This window comes from Komagataella phaffii, chromosome 1 (genome assembly GCF_000027005.1).
Source record: "Komagataella phaffii GS115 chromosome 1, complete sequence".
NCBI lineage: Eukaryota > Fungi > Ascomycota > Pichiomycetes > Pichiales > Pichiaceae > Komagataella > Komagataella phaffii.
In genome coordinates, this window is record NC_012963.1 from 1,458,451 (window position 1) to 1,485,200 (window position 26,750).

The following is a 26,750-nucleotide window of genomic DNA, read 5'->3' on the forward strand; positions in this document are numbered from 1 at the left end:
AGGTACAAACAAATGTAAAGAAACAACCATACGGAGATAAAAAAAACCAGAAACAACAACAGAATAACTAAAAAGTACTGCAATTAACAACTCGCTAATTTGTCGAGTAATTCAACCAAATAACATACTAATGAGATCCGGCACCCCTGCTAACTCTTTCAAGCACAGACTCAAAGGCAACGTCGCTGAAGTCAGTACCCTGGATGTCAGTTGACACTCCATTCAAAGCTCTTCTTAAAGCGTCTTTCGAGGAAGCGTATATCATCTTGCTTCTGACAGAGGCTGTCTCTGGTGACCATGTAAAAAAGATGATTTTGGATCTTTTTCCCTCGGTGGACGAAATCTCGTATTGAAAGTCATACACAGCGTACCTAGAGTCGTCCTCAGGGAGCGCCTCCAAAAAAGCGTCGTAGCTCTCGTCAGAAGAGATTTTATCGACGATAATCTCTGTCTTGGAATCATTGATCTTGTAAATCACATATTTATGCTTCTTACCCAACTTAAGGTCGTTGAAGGCTGTCAAAGACTCGTCTGAAACTGCGACACTAATGTGTTAGTAGTTGTGGACACTTAGTATTGTTACGCTGAGTTACTCACCCGGATCTGGACTACACTACTTGTCAGTAAGGATACAATTTTTCAAAAGCCTAAACCCACATACCATTCTTTAAAAATTTGCTGGTCTTCCGTTTGTATTATGAACTGTTAAAATGGTTTCATTCGCTCAATTTGCTGAACCTCGACAAGAATGTTTTGGGAAACACACGATGCAGGAAGGTTGTTAAAGTAGCTTTTACAGTCAAACAATAGATGCCGACCAATGATTTGAAAAGAAGGATTAACGATCTGAAATACCGAATAGGATTAAGCAAATGTCGAATTGGTTTGGAGTTGGTTATAACTTTGCAACAGTTTGATTTTTTGGTAACTTCACATAAAGAGATCACTACATTTTTCTTCAATTCTAGTTTATTAAAATTACAAGAAACTGCGGTACCTCACAGACTGAAACTGCCACATGATAGGAGTTTAGAAAAGCTTCTGGGGATTGAGATCGAACGCTTGGAGGAATTCATTTTGAGATGGGAGATAATTTGGCAATTGCAAATTTCCCTTGACAATTTTTATTTAAATCAATACCAATTCCAACAGTTGATTGATTCGGATCGAGAGACAAAATATAAGGAATTTAAAGAAATACACCTAAACTATAAAAAGATGATTGAAAGATCACTGAGATTATTAAAAGCACAAATTTCTCAAAGCTTGCGTCTCAATGAGCATCTGCAGAATGAATTTTACATGTGGAGGTCATTCTGGAATAGGATGGAAAGGATTGAAACCAGGTTGAAATATTCTTGCAAACCATCATGAGTAATAAGTCAAATTCTATTCTTTTCTTTAAAGTCGCAGGACAGTTTTGCCATCTTTTCAATCATAGCTTCTAATTCTTGCTCTGGTGGGCGTGATTCGTTCAGTGGGCGTTCACTTTGATTCAAAATATCCTTAAAAGCGGGGTGTTTGTTTATTTTTACCAGTTTAGAATTTGCTGCTGCATCAATCTTTAATTTGACAATAGCTGGCATGAGTTTACCACTGTTTGGCTTGGAAGCATAGGCAACATGAACTCTGACGTCCTCATTTAATTCAAAAGTTTCATGAATAACCATTGAAAAACTTTCATGCTCACTGAAGAGCCTAAATTTGATATCACTTTTCCAGTTCTTTTTAAACTTGTTGAACACTAGTCTAAGCAAGGGCCAATTTTCGCCCAGAAATAAAAACATTCTTAAGTTGTTTTTCACATGGATAACAATGTGAATTGTTTCAGCATGGCTAGGACAGCGCATTGCAAAAATTTGCTTCAAAAGCCCATTGAGGTCCAACATAAGTTTCCCAACCTCGAGGAATTTTTCATCCAATAATTTCTGATATCGCAAATTGGGCTTAATTTCCCCATTTCTAATCTTGCGATAAATGTCCAGGTTACATCTGAATTTGTCTTTTTGGCAAGGTAGTTTTTTCCCTATGTAGTTTGCCAATTGTGGATAAAAGTATTTAGCCATATGAGCTACACTAAGGATGCAACTACCCAGCAAATCTTTAAGAAACATTTTCTCCTTTGCCAGTCTCCACATTGATCCACCTTCGTTTCTCTCACAGTTAATTACAATCTCAGCCATTAGCAAATCGATATATTTGTGGCATATATCTGTTAAAGTTTCGTTAAATAGTCGATTCATCATGATTATATTACCTTCTTTCAATGCCTTTTCAAAACTTATTGTTCGGTCAAAGATACTCCGAATTATGAAAGTATTCCAAGGAGTCAATAGTTTTGTTTCTAATTTAATTCCAGTACTTTCTTCTTCACCTTTATCATGTCTTCGAAAGTCTTTCATGTTCAACACTTTGTTAAAATCAAACTGAAAACTAATGTTGGAATCGTATGTTTCTGGCTTGAAATGACTCTGGTAGTTAGTGAGCAGATAACTTAGCAAGTTCAGATTAACGAAATGTTTGTACCTATGACAATCGTCAAAAATAACTGTATTATGTTCGTCGACATCAAGCAACATTCCGCGTATTTGGTCGGCACTATTTTCATGTATTTGGTGACTCGGCTTGTTGGCTGATAGCAGTTGGTCGAAGGATTTAGACGATTTGAGGACATGAAGATCTCTCCTAAAGTTTACTGCTGAGTTCCCCTTGGAGTCAACAATCTTTGGTAAATATATTACTGTTTTGTCAAAGCTCAATGCTTCCAGTGTAACTTTAACTCCAGTAATATTAGGTACTAAAAGTATATCTGGATGTCTCTGCACAGATAATATTGTTTCTAAAATAGGAGACGGAAGCATCATATGACAATTTTGATCGATGTCTAAGTCTTTTGTGATGGGGAATGATTTAATCCCGTTGGTGAGGATTGTTCGGTGGCTGAGAAAGGGGTATATCATTGACCGTGCATTTTTGGTGCCCTTGTTTTCAAACTTATTAAGAACTACGCCCAGTTTTCTAGCAAACTGGAGTCTCTTAAACATGAATTGATCTAGTGGTGCAGTCTTAATGTGTGAGATCTCTGGATGACGACTAACCAGCTTCGAATCCCGGATAAAATGACCAGGAACTAATCCAAGGACACTTAACTTGTCTGCTTTTCCATCATCTATAATTATGGGAAGTTTTTCGCCAGTGATGGGGTTGACGAAACTTCTACACAGCAAATCTGATGCTGAAGGATGGCCAGGATGAACCGCTATGGCCTGTACCATGTCTATAAGCTCGATTAAAGGCACAGTAACATTTAAAGGGCCCCTATCAGTCTGAAAGGGGATTTTATACTTTTTCAAGTTGTCATAAACTAGGTCCGAATAAAATTTGTCACCATTTTTCAAATCCTTGTAAGCTTGCCGTGTGGTCCTTCTCATAGACCACCCTGGTCGTAAATTATTCTTTAAAAACAAAAAAGCATTCGTATGATCGTCTAAGCATAGAGGAGCGGATGGTTTAGTTACGCAATTTAACATTAAACCGATCGCATTATCGGTTTTTCTAGTGATGCTGCCGACTGTATTCGAATTAGCCAATTCCCTCAAAGCGTCATGTGAACCTAAGTGCTCGGGTGGCATTGAATCAAATGGCACAGAGTGATAAAAATACATTGCACCACCTTTGTTGAAAACATCCTTGAGAAGAGCTTTATTAAGTTTACCCAAACTGAACCCTTCATTTATGTCTCTGAAGGTTATCACATCCACGATTTCCCCTTTCAGAGTTGAATGGTCCCATTGTTTTATATCCATAAAGGCCTTGCTAGTATCCAAGTGAAATTTCGGATACGGTTTGGAACGAGGTTTGGCATACTTAGCGTATCTGTATGCAATATAAAGAGTCATCTTCAAATGACTGAAATGGAAAATTCATAGTAGTTAAAAGGGCTACTTTACTCTTCAAATGAACAAGCGCGAGATCTGTGTCAGTAAACAAAAAGTACCCAACCGACCAAGAAAGTAGCTTCTAAGAGTGCTGTTAGGTAACTTGTCTTTGGCTTTGGTACTGGTAGACATGAGGAAATAATGATACTTCTGAAAAACCTTGTCCCGAGTTTGGAATGGTCGGTTATCAGACCGCAGCGGGACCCCTTCCTACCAAATTTTGGAAGTAACGAACCATAGGTTTGAAATCTCGATAATTTTCATATCTATCGTAACTCTTTCCAGTAGGGCACACATGATGAACTACTTTAAAAGGATTTTGAAACTCCCCAAAGGGTATATTCAACCTTTTCCGGGTGAAAAGGATCGCATAGTAGTTGCGATGTCTTCCGGAGTCGACTCCTCAGTTACCGCTGCTCTCTGTAGAAAGATTTTTCCACGGTCTGAGGTCGAAGGGATTTTCATGGCTAATTGGACTTCTGACTCCAATTGTACCGATTCAGATTGGAACGATGTTAAGAAGACATGTTCTCACATTGGGATCCCATGTCGTAGAGTTGACTTTGAAAAAGAGTACTGGACTGAAGTATTTGAGCCCATGCTTGAGCAGTATCGTATAGGAAAAACTCCTAACCCAGATGTGGGATGCAATAGATACGTCAAGTTTGGTAAAATGATAGAACATCTTACAAATACATTGGGCGAACAACAACCATGGTGGCTGGTTACAGGTCATTACGCAAGGGTATTAGAAGACATAACTTCGAGAGAAAAACATCTCCTTCGATCCGATTACTTGCCAAAAGATCAAAGCTACTACCTATCCAGAGTAAAAGACTCTTCTTTAGAAAGGATGTTCTTACCAATAGGTCATTTTTCTAAACCAGAGATTCGCAATCTAGCCAAAAAATGGAAGTTACCGACATCAAGTAAACCTGACTCACAAGGGCTCTGTTTTGTATCTCAGAAGGAGGGACATTTTAAAAAGTTTTTGGACGAATTTCTTCCTCCAGAGCCAGGTGATATTATTACGATAGACGAAAATGGTTTTAAACATAAATGGGGAAGTCATCAAGGTCTCTGGCATGCAACTATAGGGCAAAGATCAGGAGTATCTATGCCACAGGGAGACCGAAACTATAAAGGTGCTTGGTTTGTAAGTGAAAAACGGCCAAAAACGAATGAAATAGTTATTGTTAAAGGCTCTAATAATCCTGCGCTGTACAAAGACACTGTTGAAACCAGTAACTGGCTTTGGTTAGGGCCATTTAACGCAGACAACCTGAAGAACATATCAATAAATGAACTGATTGTTCAATATAGATCTCTACAAGACCCTATAGGGCTCCTAAACTGGAAATTTTTTAGTCAATCAATTAATAACCAAAGAATGACATTTCGTCTGAAGCAAAAGTATCGGGCGATATCGCCTGGACAAATTGCTGTATTGTATCATAGAGATAGAGTACTAGGCTGTGGAATGATAACATAAACGATAGTGGCAATATTTGCTACAAAAATGTGCCTAACACAGAAGCTTATTGCTCTGCTCATTCAAGCTAAACCAGACTTTTCTCTGTTCTAGGACATCAGCTCGGACAGAATATGCATGTACTTAATTAAGCTTAGGAAAAATTTAAAAATATATCAGCCTTCTCCTAGAGGAAAAGGGTTTAGGATCTTCAAACAAGATCATAATCCATAACAAGAAAAAAAAAGATGCACAATCAAACTTGGCAAATTATCAGTCAAATCTGCTCCTAGTTCGTGTCCAGTGAAGGTCTGGCTGGTGCAAGGTTCATTCATTGCTTTTCCTCGTTTGAGAATATGGTGCTTATCTTGTTTTGATTATCTCAGCCACGAACCAGGCGCACCATTTAACTATTCAAAAATAGGGTATTCCTTTACCAAGTTTTATTATCATAACTATGGCTGTTGATACGGCCAGCGTGGCAGGTATAGTAGCCGGAAGAAATCCACTGGAGTATGATCCTAAGTCTCCCTATACTTTGTTTCTTTTTCAGGTTTTGGTTATTGTTGTACTTTCTGAACTCTTGTATTACCCTTTATCGAAGATTAAACAGCCCAAGGTCATCGCTGAGGTCATTGTTGGCATCCTTTTGGGACCCTCAGTGATGGGTCGAGTGCCCAACTTTACGGATACTGTTTTTCCTGAGGAGAGCATGCCTTCATTCACATTAGTAGCTAACATTGCGATTATTTTGTTTCTCTTTCTGGTGGGATTGGAAGTAGACGTTCCGTTTATTAAAAAGAATTTCAAGATAGCTGTTACTGTTGGGGTGATAAACATGGCTATTCCTTTTGCTTTAGGCTGCGGTATTGCTAAAGGTCTATACAATGAGTATTTAGGTCCTGAGGAGTCCGATTTATCATTTACAACTTACATGGTTTTCATTGCTGTTGCCATGTGTGTCACTGCCTTTCCAGTATTGGTAAGAATATTGATGTCATTAGAGTTAACGAAAGATCGGGTTGGTATTATCACACTGTCTGCTGGTGTCCTCAATGATTTACTGGGTTGGATTTTACTTGCCTTAAGTATAACTCTGGTTAATGCTTCCAATCCGGTAAACACTGTCTACATTTTGCTGTTGGCTGTTGCCTGGTTCATTTTGGTACTTTTCCCCATACGATACGTGCTGTGTTGGTTATTGAAGTCTGATATTGCTAGAATTAAGTCTGGTGAACGATCGAAGCCTTCAACTTTATCACTGACGGTGATAGTATTATTGACGTTCGTGTCATCCTTCTATACTGACATTATTGGAGTTCATTCCATATTTGGTGCTTTTCTGATTGGACTGATTGTACCTAGAGAAGCCGAATTTTCTTCTCTGATAAATGAGCAGCTGGAGGGCATCGTTAGTGGGATTCTAGTTCCTCTTTACTTCACATTAGCGGGACTTAAGTGTGATTTTGGTCTGTTGAACACGGGAATTGATTGGGCCTATACGATTGGAATAATCTGCTTGGCGTTTGCAGGAAAACTTCTAGGGGGCTTTGTTGGAACTAAACTGTTTGGTCTTCCCAATAGGGATTGCCTTACTGTTGGAATTCTCATGTCGTGCAAAGGGATCATGGAAATTGTCGTTCTCACAACAGGTTTAAATGCTGGTCTCCTTACTCCTAAGGTATTTTCTATCTTTATTGTAATGACTTTGGTCACCACCTTCTTAACCACTCCACTAACAAAGTTGGCGTATCCAAAGTGGTATAGAGAAAAAATAGCAGGAACATCTATCAATGAAAGTATCAAAGAAAGTGCATCCATCTCTGAAATTAAAGAATACAAAGGTACCGAGGAAGCTCTGTTTGAGACGGCAGATCCTTTAGCCCCCTCAAGCTCTTCAGCTCTGGGCCATTAAGGTAAACGTTTCACGTTTTCTTTATCAGTGAAAGATAGTAATACTTATTACTATTTGAGAGTTTGTTGTGAAGGTCTCTTTGCGTGGTTTTATTGTGGTATGACTATATAAGGAAATTTCAGATGTAACTTTATTCCATTTCGCATGTAGTTTTTATAAGAGCTTCCAATTTCTGACTTGCTATGAAACTTGTGAAAGCATGAACCTTGATTGGAAGATTGAATAAGTGTAAGATTTTGAGCTTTTTCAAGATGTACTGAATCAGTTTTGTTTTACACTGCTTGGTCCAACTATAAACGAATTTTTTACAAACTTGAGGTGACGTAAGAATGATCATGGTTGGTTTCTCTTGTTGCCCGCCTCAAGCTCATTTCTCTATCATTTGGAAAAAAAAAATTCCAGAAGTAATATGTTCATACATCAAGCTGGTAGTACGCGATCTTTCTTTTTTTTTTTTTTTTTTTTTTTTGATTGTATCTTCAACCTATTCAGACTCTTGATTCAATATTCAGACAAGCGAAGATAGTTAAAACGGATGTCAAGTTATTATTTTTTGTCGACCACAGCCAGCATTCAACAAAAGTCTAGTAGCGGCTATAATATTCTCTTGACTTTCTTTTCACTAGGAAAAGACGAGCCAGCAGGGAGGGTGCATATGATGTATTCTTAAGATGATGTACAAACACACATCACATATGCCTACTGGCTCCAGAAAAATGGCTTGAGTTTCAAATACGAAGATAAAAACAATCTCAACAAGGTGAAACTTGACGGACAAAGATCTTCTTTCGAACTTTTTTAAGTGACCGGATAATTGATATTGTGTTTGAGGGGTAAGCTGCGGCCCAGTTTAGTACTAGAACTTTACATTTGAACATTTTTCAGCACATTAGAAATTTACTAGACTCATTTGTTGATACTTTCAAAAATACTACCGAATGAAAATTTTGTTTTGAGCATGGATAAAAGAGTAGAGCTAATTGTGTGGATAAATTCTTTACTGAGTAAATTGACTTTGACAATTCTTTCAATAACTGAAATCAATTGCAAATGCTTGATTGCTTAGTCAGGCGTCTATCAGCAACGGACCGCGACCTTGGTAGATTGTGTCGAAAAGAACCTGATCTTGTGATAGCAGAATCCTGAGCTGTGACTCGAATAGCCATTGAAGATAGTTCAGGATCCTCATCAAACTCCAATTCCTCAGTGCTCCTAGCCAAAAGATATTTTATACTATTGAGCCATATGTTATGCCTTTGTCGACTAGCACAAGTGATTTTGATACTACGCTCAATTGACTGAATAATAATACTTTTGTGATATAGGCCAGGAGGTAAAGGGTTGTTGTCATCTACTGAGCTAACACCTGTAATGGCCAAAGCCTTAACCCTATTATCGGATGGGTTAGATAACACAGGGTTAATATCAGACCAATATAATGTCATAGAGTAAGGGTGTACCCAAAAGTACCTTTCATGTCTGCTCTCTGAAATAGAACTAAATATCCCCAGTTTACGGTGATATTTGTACAAGTATTCGCCAATAACTGTTTGTGTAATCAAAGGCATCATATTTCTGTTAGTTAAAGAAATATTGGTGCTCACTGTACCTTCAGTATGGCAGGTTACTGCGGGTGACAATGTTCTTGCGATCGTGCTCCCAGGATCGTGAACCACATTGCTCTGTTCTTTAACGTGGTAACATGGTAGGGTAGAACTAAAAGCATCTAGGCTGGAGTCAAGGGCTTCCCTATCTTTGGTCTTCTTAACAACCTCGTGACTGCGTGTTAACTTGTTATAATAAGTAATTGGAAGAACCACCACATGATCGGGATCAGGATGTTTGAAAATAGTTGTTGCAACGTAAGCTTTCTTCGAAATGGCGAGAAGGTTGTTATCATCTAGTAATTCTCTAAAAGCCGCAGTATTCACATTTTGACACTCTTTTAACTTCTGTAACTCATCTAGTTCAACAACACAACATTTATTGTCAATAATTTTATCCAGATATTTCTTTTCGGTGTCTTTTTGTTCTTTTTCTTGATGGTCTAGTGCATAAGTCGATCTGTTGTACTTTATCTGTGGAATACCGATTAAAGCACAATTTTCACTATCGTCAGACGACAGTGTCATTTTCTGGTTGTCGTTTGGTATGGCACCTTTTGGTTGAGCTGCCTTTAAGTTGTCAATTGGTAATTCGTTGTCGTGTTTTGTCGAGCTGCAAAGTTCAGACTGGGTAGTAAGGACGCAACCAATATTTTCCTCCATGCTCTTACTGGATCCCCAGAGCATTAGTAGCTGATTTATCTTCTCACTTAAGATCTTATAAGATCGCAGTAGCTCCTGTGACTCTACATCTAAGCCGTTCTGTGAAGTGGACAAATTGAATTCTTCAATCATCTTGTCCTCTTGTGTACTGAATTTATCTATTAGGCAACCTACAATAGCGGTCTTCTGTTCAATTTGACTGGTAATCTCGCCTATGTTGAGACATTCGGGTGATATCTTTTCTTTGGTGGATATTCTCTCACAAGCAACAGGGATATTTTTGAGTTCATTGCCACTTTCCTTCTGCATTGTAGCTGAGTTTTTCAATTCTTTTCTAAACTTCTCATCTGCTGCATTTGCGATTCCATTTATTTTTTTGGGTTCAACTGATACCTGCTTCAGTTCATCCTTGGGAGCTTGCTGCAAAAGTAATAGACCTGTTTTCTTGGATAAGAGATCAGTATCCTGTTGGTGATCTTTCTTCAAGCTTTGTGAATCTCCAATAGCAGATTCTAGCTTGCATCCAATATTTTTGATGACTTCACAGCTTTCAGTGTTAGCAGGATTGGAATCTAAAGCAACTGATGTATTTTTCAGTTTACTCTTTCCTTGATTCACACTCATACATTTGAGGTTGTTTTCCAGTTTTTTATCTTCAGAATTGAGCAGCAAAGTTTCAATTCCAGCTTTCTTTAATTGAACTGAATTGAGTTGAACCTCTAGTTCGGCATTAGAGATCTCAAGGCTAGATTTTTGATTTTCAAGGGAAAGTTTTTGATTCGTCATGTTAGAGATATCTTTGTGAAGATTAGACTTGGCTATTTCCAAATCTAAAACTTCTTTTTTCAGAGATTCAAATTCCGAATTCAAAAACGAGGCATTTCTCTCCAAAGGAAGATTTTGACCGGTGAGAACAACACCAGTTTCATTCAAGTTAAAAATTTTACGTCCTTGAGCATCAATTTTAGCACCCTCATCTTCAGGGTCGATGAATTGATCTCGCTCCAACACTTGAGATAATGGGAGTTGTCTTTCTGTCTTAGGCACTAAATTTTCCCCGTCCATAATCAAGCTTGAGAGTTTGCTTTCTGAGGTTGTTAGCTGTTCAGTCAAGTTGCTCACTTCATTCTGCAAATTGGTACTTTTTTCTTTGGCGTCAGAAATCTGTGAAATAAGATTCAGTTTCTCTTCTTCAAATGAATTGTTATTTTCAATCAGAGACTGTTTGAGACTCATCATTTCAGTTTGCAATGATTCATACTTGTAAATTGTATTTTTTTGCTCTATCTCCAACTCTAATATGTGCTTTGACTGTTCATCTCTAAAATTAATCATTTCATTCAATTTTCTTGTAGATTCATCAAACTTGAGTGCTAGCTTTTCTTTCTCTTGGCTGAGTTTAAGAAAATGGCAGTCTTTCGAATCAATTTGTGTCTTACAAGCGTTGAGCTGACTTTCCAGGTCGATAATTTTGCTGTTTGATAAGTCAGCTAGCTCTTTTAGTCGATCAAAATCAATCTGTGAAAAAATAGTATTTTTCTCAGAAATCTCTAACTGTTTGGTTAAACTTAAAACAGAGTCATCTTTGCTTGAGTGCTCTCTGTTAGACTCTTTCAATCTCTTGTTGGACTTCACAACAGATTCTCTACAGGAATTTTCTACCTTTTGCGACTCATCAAGTAAGACTGCTAACGAATTTAACTTCTTATTCAGAGTTTCCTTCTCAAGTTCTAGTAAAGAAATCTTGCAGTTTAATTCTTCCTCTTGTGTTTTTAGCGATGAGACATCGGCACTCAGAGTTAAGTTTGCTTGCATCTGCTCTGATAACTTTTGCTGTGACTCTGTTGCAATGCTTTTGGTAACGGTCAATTCGTCTATGGTTTGTTGATACTTTGACTTTAAGGCAGTAATATTGTCCTGTAGTTTATCATTATATGCTTCCAATGTTTTGACCTTTGATGAAATGTTTTTTCGATTAACAGTTAGTTCATCGAAGGAGAGCTCCAACTCTGATACTTGCATTCTTAAATTATTTATAATGGTATCCTTAACTTCTAGTGATTTCGAGTGGCTTGCCTGGGCACTCTTAAGTTCTTTTCTCAACTGTGCTATGGATGGCTCAAGCACTAGAATTTGTTTCTCTGAATCGAATAATTTTATTTCTAGCTTCTGAGCAAGCTCACAGGCGCTTACTTTTTCGGAAGTTAGAAACTTTGCTTCGTTATTCATGGCAGACAGTTCTATTCTTAATTGCTTATTTTCTTTCCTAACTTCCAAAATCTCCGATTCCAGGGGTTCATATCTACGGGAGGAAACCTGATTGCATGACTTTTCGAACGTTTTTTGATCAGAAAGTTGACAGATTGTGCCATCAGTTGACGAGACAGCCTCAAACTGAGTTGCTTCCATGTTGCACAAATTATCATTGAATTCAGCCACTTCTTTCTCCAAATCTCCGTTTACCAGCTCCTTCTTCTTTCCTGAAGCAATAGATGATGATCGATGAATATAGTCCTCTTTCAATGGGTTTTGGATCTCTTTGTCCCATTGACAAGAAGCTATGCTCCTTGAATCCTTCATTGACATTGGGTATGAAATTTTGCTACCATCTACCTTTGCACTAATTTCTGTGGGCGAATTGTGTGTTTTCAGTAGATCTTCAAGTGCTTTCTTTTCGTTTTCTATCTTCATAAGAGATATTCTCAATTTATTTACGGTGTCAGTGGCAGACAAATTGTTTAATGAAACGGTATCCAGAGACTCCTGCTCCAGGTACTCTGACTGAGCTACAGGGAAGGGTTTCTTGTCGTGTATGGAGAACTTCTGCTCAAGTTGGGCTTTCAAGGAATTCACTTGGTGATGCAAAAGCTCATTTTCCTCATTCAAAGAAGTATTCATATTTTTAAGTTCCTCCAGCTCAAACGTACTGCGGCCTTCCAAAGTGCAGATTTTATCCTTAAGACTCAATTTCTCATTCTTCAAACTTTCCATCTCTCTATTGAGCGTTTCAACCTGGTCAGTTTTCAACTTGAGTTCTTCTGAAAATTTGATACTTGAACTTTTAGCAAGGGAAGCTTCATCAAAAGTATCTTGTAGCTTGGTTTCTAAAGACCAGTTAGAATCAAGTAGCCTTTGCTGCTCTTGTTCCAACTTTTTGGAAAAAATTGCCTGGTGAGTGATCTTTTCAGCGAGATCCTCATTTTCTTTAACTTTTTGCTTCAATAGAGATTTGAGTTTTTGATTATCAGAGTTCAGCTTCCGACATTCGACTAAAAGGTTGTCACTAATACCTGTTAAAAAATCTATTTTGTTCGTCTTTTTTTTGCTTGGCGACTTTAGAGGTAATGCAGGAAGGGAAGGATGAAATTCTGACTCCTGGTGCCGATTTCTCAGCTTTCTCGGAAGTGGGGGTAGCTGAAATGGTACATTGTGGTTCGTATCACCAAGATCCATTTTTATGTCTTTGTCCATTAGAAAATTCAAGAATCTTTCAAAAAAAATAGAAACAGAAGATTTAGTAAACTTAGGTGAGGTGATATAAACCTAATTGCCTGTTTTATTTTGATCATGTATGTAAATTGTGAAAGGTAAATACGCGAAACTTATGTATGTATTGCAAAGATGCACAAGACACACAAGGATTAATGGGCTATTTGCTCTACATTCGCAAAAAATAGCCAGCATTTATTTTTTGAATGGATACTCAATAAGCCCATCCCTACGCTTCCATATCTTTTTTTTCTTTTTGGTAGTAACATGCTCCACGAATACCTCTTCACAAGTAGATTTTTTAAATGAGCGGATAAAGCGGGGGTCCCATAGTTCACTAGCAACTCCTAAGTCTTTGCAGCATCTCATTAAAGCATTGCTCTTACAGCCTTCAGTAGCAGTAGGAATTCCCTTCTCTGAAAAAAAATCTTGCTCTCCGCGTGCAATAGAAACTAGTCGGCCCTGTACAATTAAAGCATACTCCCTGGTTAAAGTACCTCCTCCGAACTTGCTCTTGTTGATCAAAGTTTCTGACCTTGGGGCCAGTCCCCAGCCACCAGGGCCAAACGCTTTATTGAGGATACGACGATACTTAATCTCTGGAAGATAAAGTAGTCCATCTGGTGTGATTTCGACATCTTCGTTGCTAATTGGTTGACATAATATGTTACTACTTTCATTACTGAAGGAGCAAATACCTAGTCCATGGAACGAATCCGACCAATTGATTCCATCGCCACTTGTATTAGAGATTGGGGTGTCGTTTAACTGTGAAGTTCCAAACAAAATTGATAAACTGCTCTCGTTCTTAGCTTGGCCACTTTTTGGAGTCTCAATAGTAGCGTTTTGGCTCTCGTGAATTTTCTGCACAGAGTCGGATGAAGAAGGTGCAAATGCTTCTAGCATTGTAGAGTCGACCACATAGAACCTTTTTAAAGAGTTATGAAAATAACTCTTGGTAGGGCCAAATACAACCCGATATCGTCTTAGCATAAGAGCTGCTTCTTTGGAATATCGTTTCTTGTAAGTAATTACGTGTTGGCTAAACACTTAGAAGTCAGTCGCGCATGCGGCCAAAAACAGACTAGGGATAGAAGATGAACTGACAAAAACATCAAGAAGGTGAAGACATTCATTCTATGAAAACTAGTTTTTATATAAAATTATGGTCTGCATTTAGAGAGCAATGATGTAATCAAACATCAATAAGTGCTTGTCGCATCAATATTTAATAGGTAATCATGGAGTATTCTAGTCTACCGCCTTAAAAAAAGCTCACTCGATCTAGTGCAGCTTGATTGTGTACTTCAATAGTATTCCAACGACCTTAACATCTTAACACCATGTAAATTTAAGATCCACGTATACGATACAATTTCTTTCAATATCAATTCTCGTTCAAGCCAACTGATGATAAAATCAAGAAAGAGATCGAGAAAAGTTTCTTTGAACACTGAAAAGGAGCTGAAAAATAGCCATATTTCTCTTGGAGATGAAAGATGGTACACTGTGGGTCTTCTCTTGGTGACAATCACAGCTTTCTGTACTCGATTCTATGCTATCAACTATCCAGATGAGGTTGTTTTTGACGAAGTTCATTTCGGAAAATTTGCTAGCTACTATCTAGAGCGTACTTATTTTTTTGATCTGCACCCTCCGTTTGCCAAGCTCCTGATTGCGTTTGTCGGCTTTTTAGCTGGGTACAATGGTGAGTTCAAGTTTACAACTATTGGTGAATCTTATATCAAAAACGAGGTTCCCTACGTAGTTTACAGATCATTGAGCGCTGTGCAAGGATCTTTAACGGTGCCAATTGTTTATTTGTGTCTCAAAGAATGCGGATATACAGTTTTGACTTGTGTTTTTGGTGCATGTATCATATTGTTTGATGGGGCCCACGTTGCTGAGACTAGACTAATCTTGCTGGATGCCACGTTGATTTTTTTCGTTTCATTGTCCATCTATAGCTATATCAAATTCACAAAACAAAGATCAGAACCATTCGGCCAAAAGTGGTGGAAGTGGCTGTTCTTTACAGGGGTGTCTTTATCTTGCGTCATAAGTACCAAGTATGTGGGGGTGTTCACCTATCTTACAATAGGCTGTGGTGTCCTGTTTGACTTATGGAGTTTACTGGATTATAAAAAGGGACATTCCTTGGCATATGTTGGTAAACACTTTGCTGCACGATTTTTCCTTCTAATACTGGTCCCTTTCTTGATATATCTCAATTGGTTTTATGTTCATTTCGCTATTCTAAGCAAGTCTGGCCCAGGAGACAGTTTTATGAGCTCTGAATTCCAGGAGACTCTCGGAGATTCTCCTCTTGCAGCTTTCGCAAAGGAAGTTCACTTTAACGACATAATCACAATAAAGCATAAAGAGACTGATGCCATGTTGCACTCACACTTGGCAAACTACCCCCTCCGTTACGAGGACGGGAGGGTATCATCTCAAGGTCAACAAGTTACAGCATACTCTGGAGAGGACCCAAACAATAATTGGCAGATTATTTCTCCCGAAGGACTTACTGGCGTTGTAACTCAGGGCGATGTCGTTAGACTGAGACACGTTGGGACAGATGGCTATCTACTGACGCATGATGTTGCGTCTCCTTTCTATCCAACTAACGAGGAGTTTACTGTAGTGGGACAGGAGAAAGCTACTCAACGCTGGAACGAAACACTTTTTAGAATTGATCCCTATGACAAGAAGAAAACCCGTCCTTTGAAGTCGAAAGCTTCATTTTTCAAACTCATTCATGTTCCTACGGTTGTGGCCATGTGGACTCATAATGACCAGCTTCTTCCTGATTGGGGTTTCAACCAACAAGAAGTCAATGGTAATAAGAAGCTTGCTGATGAATCAAACTTATGGGTTGTAGACAATATCGTCGATATTGCAGAGGACGATCCAAGGAAACACTACGTTCCAAAGGAAGTGAAAAATTTGCCATTTTTGACCAAGTGGTTGGAATTACAAAGACTTATGTTTATTCAGAATAACAAGTTGAGCTCAGATCATCCATTTGCGTCTGACCCTATATCTTGGCCTTTTTCACTTAGTGGGGTTTCATTTTGGACAAACAACGAGTCACGCAAACAGATCTATTTTGTCGGAAATATTCCTGGATGGTGGATGGAGGTTGCAGCATTGGGATCCTTTCTAGGACTCGTGTTTGCAGATCAGTTCACGAGAAGAAGAAACAGTCTTGTTTTGACCAATAGCGCCAGGTCTCGGTTATACAATAATTTGGGGTTCTTCTTTGTAGGCTGGTGTTGTCATTACCTACCCTTTTTCCTAATGAGCCGTCAAAAATTTTTGCACCATTACTTACCTGCACATTTAATAGCAGCCATGTTCACTGCTGGTTTCTTGGAATTTATTTTTACTGACAACAGAACTGAAGAATTCAAGGATCAGAAAACTTCATGTGAACCTAACTCTAATTCTTCAAAGCCGAAAGAGCAATTGATTCTGTGGTTAAGTTTCTCGTCCTTTGTCGCTTTGCTACTAAGCATCATTGTTTGGACTTTCTTCTTTTTTGCTCCTCTAACATATGGTAATACTGCGCTTTCGGCGGAGGAGGTTCAGCAGCGACAATGGTTAGATATGAAGCTCCAATTCGCCAAGTAAGAGTATACAATGTGTAGTTCAACGCAAAGGAAATTCTAACTTTCTGTGCAATCTGGTGACAATTTCTAAATAACTATCACAATTGGAAGAAGAGATTATCCCAAATCTTATCAAAAAATCGATGATTGCCAGTGCACAATTAGGCTTGAATTTTTCTTGCAGCAACGAAGAGATTACTTCAGTGATGTTCATTAGCCTGAAATCTTCACTTTCGTGGTCTATCGGATTAGGAATTAGACCTTGTTTCATCGGCAGGTCGTATATGTATTCCACTTCTGGTTGAATAAAATCTTCGGGTGGTTTGTTTCTGAACATATATGAGATGGCTCCCACTGGACTGATATATTGCGAAACATAGTCCTCATTCAACCCTGCCTCCTCGTAACATTCTTTCAGGCAAGTTTGCAAAGTGCCATTAGGATATTCCAAGCCTCCTGCCACAGTATTATCTAACATACCGGGAAATGTTGGTTTGTGTCTGCTTCTCCTAGGTATCCAAAGTTGAATACTGTTAGGATCGGCAGAATTTTGCAAATATCCATTGATATGAACTCCATAAGTAACAACTCCCAAAATATTAGAAAAAGCCCTTTCCACCAACATGTACATCTTATGGTTATCGCAGTAAACTGCAAAAAGCTCATTTCTCCAACCGCTAAGGGTTTCAAAGAGACGCTGATCTCTCCAACGCTGAGCTATCTTTGCAAACATCTGCGTTCTTTTATTTTCGGTATCCAGACTAGGAATTATCTTGACTTCGTGTTTTTCATTATTTACTATCACAGCCTGTGTTTCGAACTCAAATTGTTTTGCCACCTTGGGAATTATATACCCTAGTAAGATCCCATCATGCGATAAGAATTTATACACAGATACTTCAAATTCATGAAAAGATGGCTCATCTTTATGAGGAACAGAATCAACAGATCTGACTAGATCAATATATGGCATTGGTTGATTTTATTCAATGGTTATCTATCTCAAACATGCTATAAAAATAAGGTAATTCCTTTATGGTGTTAGGGTGTTATAGTTTTTGCGTAGAAAATAATTGTCATCATTTTTGGGCAACCTATGAAACAACTACTCAGAGAAGTTGAGACATCTCTTTTGACAAATGAAACCGAAATATCCCCTGCCCTTAAGCTATTAATTACTCAGTTAAATAAATCAACCCATGAAGATAAATCAACAGAAAGAAAAACGTTTTGGCTAGCATTAGACAATTTAAGGCAAAAAATCGGTCTACAATCCCAATCACATGTCCTTTTCTTTCTACATCTTTTTGAAGAGCTAGCTCCAACTTTAGAAAATGAGAAAATATTTTTAACCTGGATTACTTCTTTTTTGAAGTTAGCAATTAATAGTGCAGGGGTACCACATTGTGTGGTGAACGAGTCAAGGAGAATTATAATGAATTTATTATTGCCCTCAAAAGCTACAAACACCGAATACAATTTGTTAAAGAATTCTGCTGCAGGCATTCAATTACTTGTGCAAGTGTATTTGCTAAAAACTGATTTAGTTGTTGATTCCACTTCTAGTAGTCCCCAGGAGTATGAAGAGAGGGTTAGATTCATAAAGAAAAACTGCAGGGATTTACTACAAGGTCTTGATTTAAATAATCAAGTACTAGAGGCTATCAGCAAAGAATTTACGGATCCTCACTACCGCTTCGAGTGCTTCGTACTTTTGTCCTCATTAATGTCGTCATCAGCCTTGTTGTACCAGATAATGCAAACAACTTTGTGGCATAATATACTTTTGTCTATATTGATAGATAAAAGTAACAGTGTGGTTGAGTCAGGAATCAAGGTTCTCAGTATGGTTTTGCCCCACGTCTGTGATGTAATAGCGGATTATCTACCGACCATTATGGCGATTTTAAGTAAAGGTCTGGGGGGTGTTGAAATTGATGATGAGTCACCATTACCATCAAATTGGAAAGTATTGAATGATCAGGATCCTGAAATTATTGGTCCAGCATTTGTTAGCTATAAACAACTGTTCACTGTATTATACGGCCTGTTCCCTCTTAGTTTAACATCATTTATTCGCAGTCCATCTACATATATCGACTCTAACAAGATTATAGACGATCTCAAGCTTCAGTTGCTTGAAACTAAAGTGAAGTCAAAGTGTCAGGACTTGCTAAAGTGTTTTATTGTTCATCCAAATTATTTTATATATTCTTCCCAGGAGGAAGAAATTTTTGATACTTCAAGGTGGGACAAAATGCACTCCCCGAACGAGATAGCAGCATTTTGTTATCAATTGGAATTCCGTGGGACATCGAAGGAGAATGCCTTTGATATGAGGGTAGATGACCTTTTGGAAGGTCATCGATATCTATATTTGAAAGATATGAAGGATGCGCAGAAAGAGAGGGCTAAAAAATGTGAAAATTCTATTATCTCACTCGAAAGTTCATCTGATAGTAAGTCAGTTTCACAATACGACGAAGACTCGACGAAAGAAACCACTTGCAGGCATGTTTCGTTTTATTTAAGAGAGATCCTTTTGGCAAAAAATGAATTGGACTTCACGCTACATATCAATCAGGTACTTGGAGCCGAGTGTGAGCTTTTGAAAAAAAAATTGAACGAAATGGATACCCTACGAGATCAAAACAGGTTTTTAGCTGACATAAACGAAGGTTTACGAATACAGCAATCTAAGGCGAGTGAGCAAATTACGGAATTGCTCAAAGAAAAAGAGCGTTCTCAAAATGATTTCAACTCTCTGGTTACTCATATGCTTAAACAATCTAACGAATTAAAAGAAAGGGAGTCGAAACTAGTCGAGATTCATCAATCAAATGATGCAGAGATAGGAGATTTAAATTATAGGTTGGAAAAACTGTGCAACCTTATACAACCCAAAGAATTAGAAGTGGAACTGCTCAAGAAGAAGTTGCGTGTAGCATCGATCCTTTTTTCGCAAGATAAATCAAAATCTTCAAGCAAGACATCTCTAGCACATTTGCACCAGGCAGGCGACGCAACTAACCTGAAACAGAAAAAATCAGAATCAAGCTCAAGATTCTTAGAATTGAAAACAGCAAGTATGAGACTGAACGCGGAAAATCAAATATTAAAAGCAGAACTTGAAGAATCAAAGAACCAGGCTGTTGCGGAAGCTTCCAAATTTGAAGATACAATGATTGGCATACAAAATGAGGAATCGGTAAAGAACAAGTTAAAAATTAACGATATAGTGTACAATTACGAGTTCAAGAATCAGGAGCTTCAAATACTGATAAGGGAATTGCACAACACTATTAAGGAGAAGGACATAAAGTTGAGTCAGCTGACAACCACTCAACCCATTAATATTCCACGTTCATCTATTTCTGTTGGTAAACCAGCCTCCCCTGGCCCCAGTGTTATCGGAGACCCAACGAATGGTACGGTGGGCGTCTACTCTCGTAAACCGCCAACACTTAACTCTGCAAGTAGCTCTACCTCTATCACTCCATTCAACAAACAAAAGCTCGCAATTTTGAAAACTCAGAGCAAAGGATCTACAGAACAAGTAATCAAAGGAAGAGGCGGATTTCAGAAAAGAAAGCTCAAGATGTAAAAGTTTACATTTTCTACAATTCCGTTCTTTTATCTTTGTTAAACAACTGTCTTCGCGCTATAGTTTAGCTTTCCTGCCCAGTCCCATTATCCGATTTGATTTTGGAAGTTCAATCATCATGTTTGCTGGTCAGTCATAGATGTTCCTTTCTTGCTCTGCTCTCAACTGCCATATATTGAACCATTATTTTTGCTTAAATTTTCTATTAAAAAATGGGCCAATATTTTGAAGTATCTAATTTACAAAAGTTTACCTCTTGTTGAGTTAACGAGTATTTAGCCCTTGTGTTACTAACCTTACTAACACAGATATGCTAAAGATTCAAAAACGTCATCATTTCCAGGTACGAATTATTTCTGGAAATAACATCCCCATCATACACTCCATACAATAAAGACTCCAATTTTTCTGTGTATTCCTGTATCTTATTGAACGGTGGACTCAAATCTATATCAAATGCCGATTTTACTAGGAATCGGTGGAGAAAATAAATCATGGTAGTGGTGGCTAAGTAGCAAGAAAAAATATCGGTAGGAATGTAATATTTTGTGGTGTTTATTTCAATGACTTTCCTAGAGTATTTGAAGACATAGTTTTCAACCATTTTTCGAAGAAGTAAACTAGACGAGACATCCCTTGAATTATTCTTTCTGGTTATTTCAATGCAGTTAACAGTGGTATGATAATTGTCGCTAGTTTGAAAGTTCACCAGATAAATAGACTTTCTCTCGTAAAAGAACGGCAGCACTTGGTTGCTATGGTCCGTCTTTTGAAGCTCGTCAAATTCTTCTCCGTCATATATAATGCTATTACGACGGGAAAGACATACAATAGTACTCTCTCGAACTAATAGTGGTCTTTCTGACAGAACTTGAGAGGGGTGGTACCAATTTTCAATCATTTCCATTAAATCGTCAAGATAGAACACTTCAGACTGGCTTGGAAACGCTTCAATGTTGGGTGTGACAGTAGCTAAAAAATCTCCACAAATGTTTTTATTGAATAAATTTGTATCAGGAATCGAAAAGTTTGAAGCATGAGTGGAACAAACTTGTAAGACTGATTCTAATTTCTGTCTTTTGTGGTTGGTGCTCTGATTGTGTGGGTTTGAACCATTTGGTTGCTTCTTTCTTAGTGAAAAGGAGGAAGACTTACTTGGTTGTACAGCCTTTTCAACAGCATTAGTTAATACCTCATCAATTGGTGTCCGGTTGTCCAATGCAAAGTTCTTGGTTCTGACCAGGTCTAAGTTTTTTAGCTTTGAAGTTTCAATATGCTCTTTGATTCGGGGAAATTTGTCAAAATGGATGAACTTTAACTCTGCCTTGAAAATAGTCTCTGGTTCTAAATCATTGAAGTATAAATCATAAAATCGGGAGATGTTGAATTTTTTGTACTGGCTGAGACTCTTGCTGGCTAAATAGGGAGGAAAAAATGATGAACAGCACATCGTAAAAACGACTCCCAACACATTCAGTGCATCAATTCTGGAATAAATAGGAAATAAGTTCTCAACCCTGGAAAAATTCTTGAGCGAACGGTTTCTTAGCTTCTGTCCAGTTTCAAGAATGAACTGATCAATATTGAAACAAACATCAACTGGGAATTCCGACCTGGGGTCATTAGGGGTGCAATTGATCAGTACCAGTTCCCCAACTGATACTTTAGTCTCTTTTCCCAGCTCGGAGAATGCATGCGAGTTGTCTACATCTATCCCTCCCCTGACTGCAGTTTTTCGCAGCAGAATCGCCACATTCCAGGTACCTTCATACTGAAAGGGGTGAATAAGGTGCTTGACGTTCCGGTTTTTAGGTCCGTATTTTCCTTTAGAATTGTAAAGGCCCACTTGGTTCCTCCCAAATTTATCTAACACTAAATTGCTATAATAGTAGACACTAGATCGAGACCATCTTGATGTGTTAGATGACCAGTCATCTAGGGACATAACTGATGTCAGCTTAGTGTATTTATGTTGGTAGGACAGTTCATTTCCATCATAAAAGTCATGCAAATTGAGTTGACTATGTGAAAATAGTGTTAATAGGATGGGACTTTACGGCGATTTGTAATGTTCACAAAAAACTTACGGTCCAGTTGTAGAGCTGTGACTACCCATGGATTGGAAAAGATGTTTTGGAGAACCAAAACGATCTAAAAAAAAGACGAGATTTGGTAGTAAGAGGATCGTGTAACGAACTCTTAATGAGAAAATTAATTTTTTTTTTTGTGACTCGCTCCCTAAAAAATAACAATTTCTCTAAACTAATAACAAATTAGAACAGAAACGAGTACGATTGCTAACATAGGACGGGGGTATACTATTGGTGTTGGCCATTATTTAAGCGCATATCAGAAAAATTAAAGAGAAGTAATTACCCTGAATTTGTTGAGTAACGTATTCACACGGATACGTGATCACTTGTGGTAGTGAACTATCTACTTCCTGCATTCGTTGCTCCTAAGTTAACTATATACCTAAGCCCACAGTATGACAGAATGGTGAAATTGTGTTCCCTGTTTGAAGTCATCAAAATTGTCGCGATCATACTGGCATACCAGTGGAAATCGTTTTGAAGCACGATAGAAATTAGCCCTCGATCCTAATTGGATTGTCACTCAAAAATTTCAAAAATCGGTCAGAAAACTTACAAATACGCTCCTGGGAGTATCCCTGTCCGTAATTTTTGTATTGTTCAGTAAAATATAGTAGGTTGTACTTTTTTTCACACAAGTACTCTTTGGTATACTTCCATTGTCTTTCTTCAAAATCGTACTTCAATTTGGTGTTTGGGCCATACATTCTGTTGAATTTGTGAGTTTTGTTGTCGATCAACTTCTTCTCTTTGATTAGTTTTACAGGGTCCAATTTTGGGAAATTACAATGATGGAACAATGGAGATTTGTTATTGTTACCATAAAATGCCTTTGGTGCCTCAATTCCCTTTCTCTTTTCACCCACAAAATTTTCTTTTGTAAGCTCGTAATCAGCGATTGGATCGTATTGCACAATTGCGACGCCTGTAAACGCACCCGTTGAGTCATGATGGCCCAAAATCCCTGGACCTGCCTTGACTTGGTAGAAGGGAAGCCCAAAAAAATTTGCCGCAGCCAAAAAAGTTTCTTTGTCTCCTTCACCAGCCATTCCCTGACTTAATAATGGATAATAGTAACCTGGGCCGTAAAAATTATAGTAGAACATTAGCATAAGTGTTTTTGCATGCTTATTCTTGTTTACCAATAATTGTCCAGACTCAGTTGACGCATCAGGTATTGTCCCATTCCGATCATGAAGAGGAATATCTTTCAGTCCAATATGAACAAAATCAGACTCAGGAACAAAGCCATCAAGGCAATTTCTGACTTGGTATTCTCCTATCTTGATTCCTGCCGCTTCATAATACCGAGGGTTTGTAGTTCTTCTCCAAAAATCAGGCCATGATACAAGCCCAGTTTCGCTGAATGGTTCATGATCAAATAAATGGCTAACATTTGCAACTGGGATATTATCAGAGTCTAATGAAAGAACATTCTCAAAGCTTGAGGCCAACAAAGATAATGCCTTAAACTGATATCCCTTGAAATCAAGCTTCTTTAACACATCTTGATCAACAATATCAGAGAGCATAATACATTTGGCATTCAAAGACGGTAAAATCTGCTCACATAATTGAGGCTCATATTCATTGTCGCTTGGCAACATTAACTCCACTGGCAGAGTATTCCCACCATCTCTTAAGTTGCGTATTGCTAACAGTCCATACCAACTGTACACCCCTCCTCCAATAATGACAATACCGTCGCCTTGATACATTCCTTTGGGGAAAGATTCGGGCATCAAATTGACAATTTTTGAGTGGGATTCTGATACAGCATCGATGAACTCGTCAGAATAGATCTCCATGAAACGTAGAAAATCTTCCGTCAATACAGGACCTTCATATTTATCACCTGAGGAAACGTCACCCTTTAACTTACTTTTTCCTTTCTTTCTTGTCTTCTTGGTTATGGGCGCTGTATTAGGTCCTGAATCAGCCACCTTTATGAAAAAATCATTATAAAAAATTTTTAAAGCAGTGGCCCGCTTGGAATAGGCAGGGTCTGTTTTAGGAGTGTAGGACGGTAATATAATTTTCTTGCGATCTTGTTCTGAGATTATAATATTATCTTCTACGTCATCTGGAATATCGTCAAGGTAAGTGTCTTGTTCCACAAGTTCCTGGTTTGGTTTCTTGCTATCGTCCTCTTTCGCCGCTTCCTTCTCCCTCGTAGTTTCTTGCTGTCTCAATAACTCAGCTGCTTTCAGTTTTTCCTCTTCTGCCGCAATCGCCTCAGTTTTTTCTTTCTCTTTAGCTCGTTCAGCATTTTCCAAAGCTTGTTCTTCCTTATTGTTTTCATGTCCTTCTTCCAAAGTTGCACCTCCAATTCGTTCCTCTGAGGCAGTATCAACAATTTTTTCCAATGAGTTTGCTGGACTTTCCAAAACTGGAATAATAGGTGTAATGGACCCTTCTTCTGATTTTACTCCATTTGCTTCTATTGGTGATGTGTTGGGCAAGGTAAAAATTAAGACTATCACGGTTACCAGCGCACCCAAAAACAACAACTGTCTACGTGAGTGCCTAATTAGTCCGAAGAGCATTATCTTCGGTGATCTCGCTTTGAATTTAATGAAAGGACTGATTTATGAAACGCGTAGGTTTCCAAAGTGCAGAAACTACGATTCTGGTTATGATAGCAGACGCGCGAACATGTAACATAATGGTGTAGTGACCACACAGAACATTTTTGGGTTGATGTATTGGTCAAGCCATAAACTTCAAGTTTGAGTGTACACTAGTCAGCTTGATCATTTCAATTATGGCGAAAAGTCCCACGACTGGGAAAGGCTTGAAGGGGGTAATTCGCAAGCGAAAATTGGCGAAAAGAAACTCAAATAATTCATCCGTTAAGACTGATGCAGAATTGGAAATTGAAGTGGCAAGGGTGAGAAGTGCCTGTAGCCACAAGATAGAAGAGGCCTTGCGGACTAGAATTACGGATGCTCAGAAGAGGCTAATATTGAAAAAAGAAAATGAAGGTTCGCTTGGTGGGGTAAGCTACGACATTACTGGAATCGCAACAGCATACGAACGAGAATTATACTCAAAGCACAATCGAGATCTAAAAAACTATAGAACAACCTTTAGGAAGAATTTAATAGCAATCAAAAATCAAGATATAGCCTTCATACTGGATTTATTGAACGGTCGAATATGCATTAAAAGTTTTGTGAATTACTCAGTCGAAGATTTGCTTTCTGTTAAGCAAAAGTCGATTCACAAGAAACTAAATCAAGAAAATCTAAAACATGCTATATCCAAAAGGATTCTACCAGAGACTATAAACGAAATAAAAAGCTCCTTTGTAGTGGAAAAATGGGGTGTTTCGAAGTCAGCCAGTGCTATTGAAGACTAAAAAACCTTCAGTTCGTATCCAAAGAGAGAAAAAAAAAATGTTCTGGCTAACCTAAAGGACATGATGTATTGATCACTTAATGAAAGAAAGGACACGAACTGTGAGGATAGATTTTGTTAGACCAGTTGCATCCTCATAGGACGGAAGTAACTAACCTCATTAACAACCGTTGTCGTGCACGACCTTTTCGAGAGATATTGGCGAATGGTAGGTACTTTTTTTGCATCCAGAGGTAGCACTTCGGTTGTATTTGTTTTAGCCTCCCTAAAGTTATGTCGTCCATTGCTAGGAAGGCTGTTGTTCCTTTTAGTGAAGCCAATAAAAAGTACGTTTCGTCACTATATCGCAAATCACTAAGAACTGCCCACGATTGGATTAATAAGACAGAATTTTACAGAGTTAAGGCTTCTGAAATCAGGTCACGATTTGACGCCAATAAGCATATTAATGACCCCAATGAACTGAAAGTTATATTCAAAGAAACTGAAGCTTTGCTGGAAGATTATGCACATCCAGATCCTATAATCCCCCCTTGTAGGCCTGGAGGGTCTAAATTTGAGAGAAATATTCCACCCAGAGTTGAAGCACGTATACCTATTGATGTTTAGCTTAGCTTGTTACCCTGAATGTTTTTAGTTATTATCTTATTTATTTTAACGTATATGTGAATAGTCCTGACCAAGTTTAGCTTGTGATCTTGGAGATCGTTTTCGTCCGCCAATCGAACCACAACACTATTGAAGAAAGCAACGAACATCACTAACAGCATACTACAATTTATAATTAATTGACTAGTCTAGAAACTTTCCCTACGCATTTGCTTATACAAAACGTGTGTATTAGATGGTGTATGTGCGTACGTAGTATGCGGTAAACCTTTTGCAGTCCTGAGTTCTAATTCAAGCAAAATGTCTTGTTCTTGTTAGGGTACATGTGCATGTGTATGTGTTTGTGACTGAAAAACGTATCATCCTCTGTTAGTCCTTGTATGTGTGTGT

General features: G+C 38.2%; 10 protein-coding genes across 10 annotated transcripts; 5 read left to right on the forward strand and 5 right to left on the reverse strand.

Moving 5' to 3' along the window:
* Positions 1-127: 127 nt before the first annotated feature.
* PAS_chr1-4_0027 (Cofilin, promotes actin filament depolarization in a pH-dependent manner) lies at positions 128-1,076 on the reverse strand (the record flags this gene model as incomplete). Its single annotated transcript, XM_002490097.1, has 2 exons — positions 128-545; positions 1,003-1,076. 2 exons carry the CDS (start codon positions 1,074-1,076, stop codon positions 128-130), a joined length of 492 nt encoding a protein of 163 aa, XP_002490142.1.
* A 306-nt stretch (positions 1,077-1,382) lies between these two features.
* PAS_chr1-4_0028 (Hypothetical protein) lies at positions 1,383-3,899 on the reverse strand (the record flags this gene model as incomplete). Its single annotated transcript, XM_002490098.1, has 1 exon — positions 1,383-3,899. The coding sequence occupies one exon, from the start codon at positions 3,897-3,899 to the stop codon at positions 1,383-1,385; it is 2,517 nt and encodes an 838-aa protein (XP_002490143.1).
* Positions 3,900-4,233: 334 nt separating this feature from the next.
* On the forward strand, positions 4,234-5,430 carry PAS_chr1-4_0029 (tRNA-specific 2-thiouridylase, responsible for 2-thiolation of the wobble base of mitochondrial tRNA; the record flags this gene model as incomplete). Its single annotated transcript, XM_002490099.1, has 1 exon — positions 4,234-5,430. One exon carries the CDS (start codon positions 4,234-4,236, stop codon positions 5,428-5,430), a length of 1,197 nt encoding a protein of 398 aa, XP_002490144.1.
* A 436-nt stretch (positions 5,431-5,866) lies between these two features.
* Positions 5,867-7,324, forward strand: PAS_chr1-4_0030 (Putative K+/H+ antiporter with a probable role in intracellular cation homeostasis; the record flags this gene model as incomplete). The annotated part of the gene is made up of 1 exon (XM_002490100.1): positions 5,867-7,324. The coding sequence occupies one exon, from the start codon at positions 5,867-5,869 to the stop codon at positions 7,322-7,324; it is 1,458 nt and encodes a 485-aa protein (XP_002490145.1).
* Positions 7,325-16,734: 9,410 nt separating this feature from the next.
* Positions 16,735-17,667, reverse strand: PAS_chr1-4_0034 (uncharacterized protein; the record flags this gene model as incomplete). Its single annotated transcript, XM_002490101.1, has 1 exon — positions 16,735-17,667. The coding sequence occupies one exon, from the start codon at positions 17,665-17,667 to the stop codon at positions 16,735-16,737; it is 933 nt and encodes a 310-aa protein (XP_002490146.1).
* Positions 17,668-17,790: 123 nt separating this feature from the next.
* On the forward strand, positions 17,791-20,298 carry PAS_chr1-4_0035 (Hypothetical protein; the record flags this gene model as incomplete). Its single annotated transcript, XM_002490102.1, has 1 exon — positions 17,791-20,298. The coding sequence occupies one exon, from the start codon at positions 17,791-17,793 to the stop codon at positions 20,296-20,298; it is 2,508 nt and encodes an 835-aa protein (XP_002490147.1).
* A 313-nt stretch (positions 20,299-20,611) lies between these two features.
* Positions 20,612-22,243, reverse strand: PAS_chr1-4_0036 (Hypothetical protein; the record flags this gene model as incomplete). The annotated part of the gene is made up of 1 exon (XM_002490103.1): positions 20,612-22,243. One exon carries the CDS (start codon positions 22,241-22,243, stop codon positions 20,612-20,614), a length of 1,632 nt encoding a protein of 543 aa, XP_002490148.1.
* Positions 22,244-22,885: 642 nt separating this feature from the next.
* PAS_chr1-4_0037 (Alpha-1,2-mannosyltransferase) lies at positions 22,886-24,937 on the reverse strand (the record flags this gene model as incomplete). Its single annotated transcript, XM_002490104.1, has 1 exon — positions 22,886-24,937. One exon carries the CDS (start codon positions 24,935-24,937, stop codon positions 22,886-22,888), a length of 2,052 nt encoding a protein of 683 aa, XP_002490149.1.
* A 218-nt stretch (positions 24,938-25,155) lies between these two features.
* PAS_chr1-4_0038 (Transcription elongation factor S-II) lies at positions 25,156-25,752 on the forward strand (the record flags this gene model as incomplete). The annotated part of the gene is made up of 1 exon (XM_002490105.1): positions 25,156-25,752. The coding sequence occupies one exon, from the start codon at positions 25,156-25,158 to the stop codon at positions 25,750-25,752; it is 597 nt and encodes a 198-aa protein (XP_002490150.1).
* Positions 25,753-26,024: 272 nt separating this feature from the next.
* PAS_chr1-4_0039 (Hypothetical protein) lies at positions 26,025-26,360 on the forward strand (the record flags this gene model as incomplete). Its single annotated transcript, XM_002490106.1, has 1 exon — positions 26,025-26,360. The coding sequence occupies one exon, from the start codon at positions 26,025-26,027 to the stop codon at positions 26,358-26,360; it is 336 nt and encodes a 111-aa protein (XP_002490151.1).
* Between the last annotated feature and the right edge of the window lie 390 nt (positions 26,361-26,750).